This window comes from Montipora foliosa, chromosome 13 (assembly GCF_036669935.1).
Source record: "Montipora foliosa isolate CH-2021 chromosome 13, ASM3666993v2, whole genome shotgun sequence".
In the NCBI taxonomy this organism is placed as follows: Eukaryota; Metazoa; Cnidaria; class Anthozoa; order Scleractinia; family Acroporidae; genus Montipora; species Montipora foliosa.
This window is the reverse complement of record NC_090881.1, coordinates 39,675,978-39,683,477: the sequence shown is the minus strand read 5'-3', so window position 1 is coordinate 39,683,477 and position 7,500 is coordinate 39,675,978. Positions and strand designations below refer to the sequence as shown.

Below are 7,500 nucleotides of genomic sequence, written 5' to 3'. Positions count from 1 at the left end.
AATGTCGTAGAGAAGAATTATATTAAAGCACAATGGTATCTTACAATGGAGGGCAAGCTCGCGTTTTATTGGCTAATCGTGTTCATTAACATGACAACACATATATTCTCACATGTGAAAGATAAAAATTATATGTTCAGTGCGCGCAGTGAAGATATGATTTTTTCGCAAGAACGAAAATCCTAGTATTTCGTCAGTATAAAACTGAATATTCGCGTACAGTGTCATCCCATCTAACCTTTCCAATCCTGTCTCTTTAGTAAAAAAATCGTTGGTCTAACATGTCGCGAAAAAAAACTGAGACATTTCCTGAAAGGAAAAGTTTCAAAACAATTCCGGCTTTAGGGTCTCAATGCTACTTTCATATATTTATCGGACTTTTAATTTGTTCCCAAATCGTCCATGTTAAATAAACAGAACGTGCGTCCGTACGTCGGGATTGTAGCTTGAAACTTACAAAATCCACCATATTTTGGCATTTTGATATTTCTAACATTGTAAAAAATGTTGTCGCTTGGTTCCATTCTCGTCATCTTGACCGATAAAGATCTTAAGTTTCCCATTGTTGAAGGTAAACTCTATTCTTATTCAAATCTTTCCAGGTGATTGTCGAGAACTTGCCTTTCCAGAGTTCTTCTTCTTTGCGGACAAGCGTCTGGTGAACAATTCCATTGAGAGTTTACAAGTGAACGATTTTGATATGTGTCAGTTGCGATGTTACCAGAACCCCAACTGCGTCAGCATTAATTTCAACTTCAATCAAGAAAGCGAGGAAAATCACAACTGCGAGCTGAACAACGCCACACATAAAAGCCATGAACATGAACTTGACGCAAATACGGGTTACGCCTACCACGGAACACTTGTAAGAGCAAAATTTTCATTTATTTTCATCTTAATCTACCATTTTTGCTCTTTTTTTTCCTAAGTCATTTTGTCCTTCTGTGGCAACACTACTAATTCTCTCAAAGCCTAGTTTTCACTATAAATCAGGCGAGCGCATGCGCAGGTATACGCAGTTTATGCCAAGTGAAAACATGAACATAAGGACATGCAATAGAACGCCATGTTTACCACTTTCAGAGCACCTCTCTCGGGTCTTCCAATAAAGCAGCAGAAACTGGAAGAATTGCTTTAAGCGGTCAGAAACGATCACAAGTAGCAAATTTCCTTGTGCCTATGAAGTGTATCGTTTTCCCGTTGCATAAAAATAGTGAAGCATAAGCGCAAGAGCGCAAGTGAAAAAACCAAGGATCTTTCTAGACGAGGTTACGTGCAGTACCCTTAATTATTATTTATTCGGAATTGTGCTGTTAGTAGGTTCCAGTCAAAGATTAATATCACCTGTTGTTTTAATTTTTGTATCCAAATGGGGGAAGGAGGAGTGGGGGGGGGGGGGGGAAAGGGGGGGGCGGGGGGTAAAGAAACGACGAGATGAAATGAATTGAGGTTATTATAGTATCATTATAATTTAGGTTATAAACTCCACAGCCACTTCTTTATGCCTATAACCTTTTTTTTTTTGTTTGTAAAGAAACGCAAAAAGAACGCCTTTACACAATAGATAGGCCTATGTATGAGGAGGGGACTGGGGGAGCCTACATCCGGGATAATATTTTTGTTAGCAGACAGATGGACTTATATATCCAGGGGCTTATAACCGGGAAGGGACTTTAACGTGGGATTTTACGGTATAATCGTTTTTGTATTTAGGATGGCCAACGTCTTTTGTTATTGAGGATCTGTTGCCGATACGGTTAGGGTGAAGGACTTGACGAAATATAAGGGATCGCTACGACCGTCGGCTGGAGTAAATGTGGGTTATTACGTTATTCACTCCTTGGCTACGACATACCTTTAGCGGCCAGTGTAAAGTGCAGACTAATTATGGTGAAATACAGGCAGACGATAAAGGACTCTGGGAAAAAAAAAACAACAACAACAACAAAATCAAAACCAGTAACTAAGTCAAATATTTGTCCTCATCTGTCCTAATCATGGTTTTCAGCGTAATAAGGCATAAGGTTTCAGTTGGTAAAAGGTAAGCGTTGTTTCATTCTGAAGTCTGCATTTTTACCATATTTATTCCTTCTCGGCTGTGTAACAACCAGAAGTCCATGACCTAGAAATGTGAATCCCTCCTATTTCAGTTGGAGTTGACCCATCAGATTACAGTGTTATATAAATTTGGAATACAGGTCTGACGACCACAAGCCTTCTCATTGGTCCATTCAAAAATGTATAACTATTAGAGGGTGATGTGAAGTGCTAGTTTTCTACCCATATGAATCGTGTGAGCGTTAGCCCTACTGATGGAAATGGGCCCATACAAGGACAGAGAGAAACTCTGACGAGGCCTGGTCAGAGTTTTTCTCTGTCCTTGTGTGGGCCCATTTTCATCAGTAGGGCTAGCGCTCTTATGGTTCATATTGGTAGAAAACTAGCACTTCACATCACCCTCTAATAGTTAAGTATGTTGAAATATAAGTGCTACACGGCCAACGTTTGCAAAAACGTGACCCTTCCTTGTTCCTTGTACTTGTACATAAAAATAGGTAGCTACGAGAGAGATTGACCAAGCTAAACGTAAAATAACAGTAGCCGATCAAAAAATAAATAACACCGTAAACTGAAAAGCTGCATTGCATCGAATATTGAAACACCTTGGTTATGGACTCCTGTATTAACTGTTTTGATTGGTCGTTAAGAGCCCCCGTATTATACTCAGCTAAGTAAGATCACACCCCTGAATGGAATGTTGTAATCTTTTCTTTTTTCTTCCTTTCCAGAACGCTTGTGATAAAGTCTACTGTGCAAACGGAGGCACCTGCCAATCTGGATTTACAGAGAAAGGCTATCGTTGCTTGTGCCGCCTCGGTTTTACCTCGGCTCATTGTAAAAAAGGTATTAAATAGCTTAAATCTTCAAAATCCCGGTCCAAATTCTACCATAAAATGGGTTTATCAACTGAGTCGATGAGCTAAATTGACCACCGCAAAGCCGGAAATTTGAAAGTAAGCCCTTCGTCAACTAAGGTTGTTAGCATTTTATGTAGTAAATGATAAAGCGTCGCCATTGATGGGGATATAGCAACGTGGATAACAAGAATTAATTAAATGAAAGAAAAGCGTTCGTTAATTCCGTGGGGAGAGAGGGAGCCGATTAGAAAATTTCGGCTTTCCGGGTTGCTGTGGCGTAGGGAAAGGCCGCCGATCACCTAATGTTGGCTACAATGATTAGGAAGGCTGAGGTGTCGAGTGACTGATAGCGGTTTCGATGCTTCCTTTTTTTTTTCCACGTCTCACAGATGTTCGCAAAAGCGGTCTTGTAGTCTCCATCCAGTTTCGCCCATGTGTGTCTTTTTTGATAATGTGCGTGTTATGCAATAGATGAGATTTGCAGGGATGCGGGTGAAACGGTCAATGATTAAAATGTATCGATTTATCCATATTCAGCCGTGCCACGTCACTCTTAGTAACAAACTACATGAAACATGAAACAGTCACAACACAGTAGCATTCTATTATTAATGAACGAAGTGGTGTATGAAATGAGTCATATACTGAACTGTGGATATGAAATCAAGTAAAGCTATGATCCGCAGTTAAGTACATGATTCATTTCCTATATCATTTTGTTCATTGATTCATTTCTCACAGGAACCTTACAACCCACAAATGACCAGCTCCCAACGTCAGTGGCTTCATAGCTCAGTTGGTGAGAGCATCGCACCGGTATCGCGAGGTCACGGGTTCAAACCGGGGTTTTTCAACTCCCTCAGCCCCTTCGGATCCGCCTATGATTTCAATCATCGTTTTTGGGGGGTTTCTTGCGGTAATTTACAGGTATCTATTGTTGCCAATTGAAAGAAAGAAGTGACTTTACTAATTTGTTGGCTGTGTTCCCAGATATCAATGAGTGTTCAACAGGTAACCACAACTGCAGCCATGTCGCCGTGTGCAACAACACCTTTGGTTCATATAACTGCACTTGTAAGAAAGGATATGCTGGAGACGGCCGAAACTGCTCAGGCAAGATTATTTACCATTCGGCTGCTCGGTGGCGAATGATACTCTCTTATCACTTCCGAGATAATCAATCAGAATACGTAGAAAGCACCAATTGAGCGAATGTGTGGTGTATAAAAAGCAAGCAATGATGTTTGCCATTCTTGATGCAAGTTGACGTTTTTTTTTTTTTTCGGGTTTTCTAAAGAGTGGATATTACAAGAAAACTACCGACATAATATACCCGCACAAATTGCGCTCAAAGAAACTCTAATTAAAGGGGGAAAAGCTTGAACACGAGTACAAAATACAGAGTCTAACGATTTCGTGGACAGTGAATTATTGCCAATTGAAAGTAAAAGGATATTTTACTAATTATAATTTGTTGGATGTGTTCCCAGATATCGATGAGTGCTCAACAGGAAAGTATAACTGCAGCCAGGTTGCCGTGTGCAACAACACAAATGGTTCATATAACTGCACTTGTAAGAAAGGATATGTTGGAGACGGACGAAACTGCTCAGGCAAGAATATATACCATTCGACTGCTCGGTGGCGAATACGTCCTTATCACTTCAGAGCTAACCAATCAGAACAAGTAGAAAGCACCCATTGACCGAATGTATGATATATAAAAGCAAGCAATAACGCTTACCATTCTTGATGCAAGTTGACGTTTTTCTTTTGCTTTTTAATTTCTAAAGACTGAATATCACATGAAAAATATTATTATGACCTCTCCAGTTATCAACCCGCAAAATATTGTGTTCAGCGAAAGACTATTATTAGTAATGGTAATAGGACTGAGTGGAGTAAAATTCAAGGAGTAATCGCGCGAGTTATTTCAAAATACGCGCGAGGCCTATTATCAAAATAATAGAAAATAGGAGAAGATGACGGTGATAATTTATTTTATAAATTGATCTTTTCAACTTTTCTTTAATAGTGGTTTTTTTAATAGCTCTGAAAAAAAAGATAAATGATATATGATCAAGTACAACTAGCGCGCGCTTGACGACACGTACAACTGTCCGATTACAAGGTGTACAATTACAAACTGCCCTATATTGATGCTGTAATCAGGACTGTTGATAACTAATCACATTCTAGTATTTTGTAACAGTTACGATTAAATTAAGGTGAAAAAGTTCGAACACGAGAACAAAATAGAGTATCTATAGATTTCGCGGACAATGACTTATTGCCAATTGAAAGTAAAAAGATATGTAACTAAAGAGAGAGAAGCATATGTGCTTTTCTCTCTTCAGTTACTATCGTCTGTACCTTTCATTTGCCTCGAAATTTTTGACTTTTGTGTGGGAAAGTAAAAAGATATTTTGTTGATTTGTTGGCTGTGTTCCCAGATATCGATGAGTGTTCAACAGGAGAACACAACTGCAGCCATGTGGCCGTGTGCAACAACACCTTTGGTTCATATAACTGCACTTGTAAGGAAGGATATGTTGGAGACGGACGAACATGCTCAGGTTAGTCGTCGTTCTTTTTGTCATTTACTCTTTTCGTTTACAAGAAATTGTATTTCTTTATTTAAAGCAGTAACAGTCAAATTTATCCCATCCTCTTTGGCTGGCCCACGAATGCACAAAAAGTAGACACACGTCCAAATTCGATATCCAACGCGAAGCGTCCCCTTTAAGTCCAAGCATTTGCGTTACTTTCAGTTAACAGTAGATCCTGCTGTTTATGTGTACTTGACGAGCAGAATTCAGGGGTAATTTTGGGAAGCAATTGCCTTAACTTCTTAAAAAGAATAATGATAAAGTTTGGGAGAAGAGCAAGCTGGGGACTCTTCATGACTCTTCTCAGTTTGCGTCTAATTATGTGTATTTCTGGAAGTATTTGTGTTGTTATTACTGGTAATTAACAAGACCCATGCAGCTATTAACAAATAGTAAACGGTTAAGCGTGAACTATAGAGTTATGGTTGCACGCAGGAGAAAAGAAGCGTAAGAGTAGCAGGAGATGATAGTCGAGTGCTCTACTAACTTCTTGAGTTGTTAGCAAACCTCCCAAGACTGTGCAACTATGATATGATGTGACTCCTGGGCTCAAACCGTTTATTAATTTTATCTTGCGATTGATCCCAAACTACGATAATCTAGTCAGGGGCCAAAGTTCTATGAGTTCTCTGCCGTCCCCATGTCGTAAACCAAGTTTGCTTTAATGGTTAATACAATCGCTTGACTCACATAGCAAAAAAATCAACGTTATAGTTTTTACATTGGAGATCGTCCTTTCTGTAAAACCTACAATCCTAGACAAAACTGTTGGGAAGGTTAGCACTTTTGAAGCCTTTATTGCTTCTCTCCCCTCCCCCCTCCTTCAATGTTGAGCAAAACTGAATGGTTTCAGTGGAAAATTGTTGACTTACCTTCCAACATTGAATAGGGGGGAGGGGGGCTACGTAAGAGAAAGACGAAGACCTGTCTCGGAAAACAGGGTTTGAAGCTTCGTCGGAAATGAGTGTACAATTGGCAGAAAATGAAATGTGAAGCTTCCAAGAAATTTATAATCACCTCTTAATTCGAACGAGAGTTTTTGTAGTTTACTCTAGATCTTAAAATTGTGCTAAAACTCGCAGGGAAAGTTTCTCTGCTTGCAAGGAATCACAAAATTTTTCCAAGGAACGTCCTATTCTTTGCCCGACACCATTCTAATGTCCGAGCCACGAATGAGAAGCCAAATGAACTTCTGAATTTCGTGCTTCGAGAGTTTTCCCCATAGAAAACGTGAGAGGATTCAGAATTTCTGATCCCCCCATGAACACAGAAAAGGTTTCAGAATTTCTGATCCCCCACGAAAACACTGAAGAGCATTCAGAATTTCTGATCCCCCCATGAACACAGGAGAGGAATCAGAATTTCTGATCCCCAACGAAAAAACAAGAGGGGATTCAGAATTCCTGATCCCCCGTATGTTATTGGCATGAACTTCTGGCATGGTTATTATTACAAGGCTACGCATAATCTGGTCCACATTAACCCATACGTTGTTCCCGTACTGCGCGAAAGCGCTAGAGCGACTCGAGCATCCGCTACTAGCTTTCCTATCTTTGTCCCCAAGAGATGGAAAACTACAACATATCAGAAATCTTTTTTCATTAGAACAACCAGAATGTGGAACCTACTCACTGGCAGAATGGACTTAGCTAATGCTACTCTTACTAGTTTCAAATCTTTTCTTTATGACTACTACTCTCGTGCTGTCAAAATGAACTACAGTCTGGACAATCCTCGAACTTTTAAAACCATCTGCTTGAAATGCAACTCCACAAGATTTCTAGATGTACCAAAAATGTGCTGCATGTAAAGTGTTTTTTTTTTCCTTTTTTTACATGCATTTATTCCTGGGCCCGCAGTAATTGGCTACTCAGCTGTTGCGATGTCCCTGCCATAGTTTTGTATATATTGTCTGTATGTTTGTTTTGTTTTTGTTTTTGTTTTTGGTATCATAAAGGCAAAGCTAATAAAAT

General features: G+C 39.5%; 1 protein-coding gene across 5 annotated transcripts in view; it reads left to right on the top strand.

Annotated features, from left to right (window-relative positions):
- LOC137982486 (protein kinase C-binding protein NELL2-like) overlaps nt 1-7,500 on the top strand; it is a 37,814-nt gene that overhangs the window by 16,482 nt on the left and 13,832 nt on the right. For 4 of the 5 annotated variants that reach the window (XM_068829583.1, XM_068829580.1, XM_068829581.1 and 1 more), the window contains exons 2-6: nt 603-865; nt 2,790-2,904; nt 3,909-4,031; nt 4,409-4,531; nt 5,372-5,494. In XM_068829583.1, the coding sequence (XP_068685684.1) occupies nt 701-865; nt 2,790-2,904; nt 3,909-4,031; nt 4,409-4,531; nt 5,372-5,494 (649 nt within the window). In that variant the 5' untranslated portion in view covers nt 603-700. The remainder of the gene's footprint in view (nt 1-602; nt 866-2,789; nt 2,905-3,908; nt 4,032-4,408; nt 4,532-5,371; nt 5,495-7,500) is intronic. The other variant, XM_068829582.1, reaches the window with a different exon arrangement.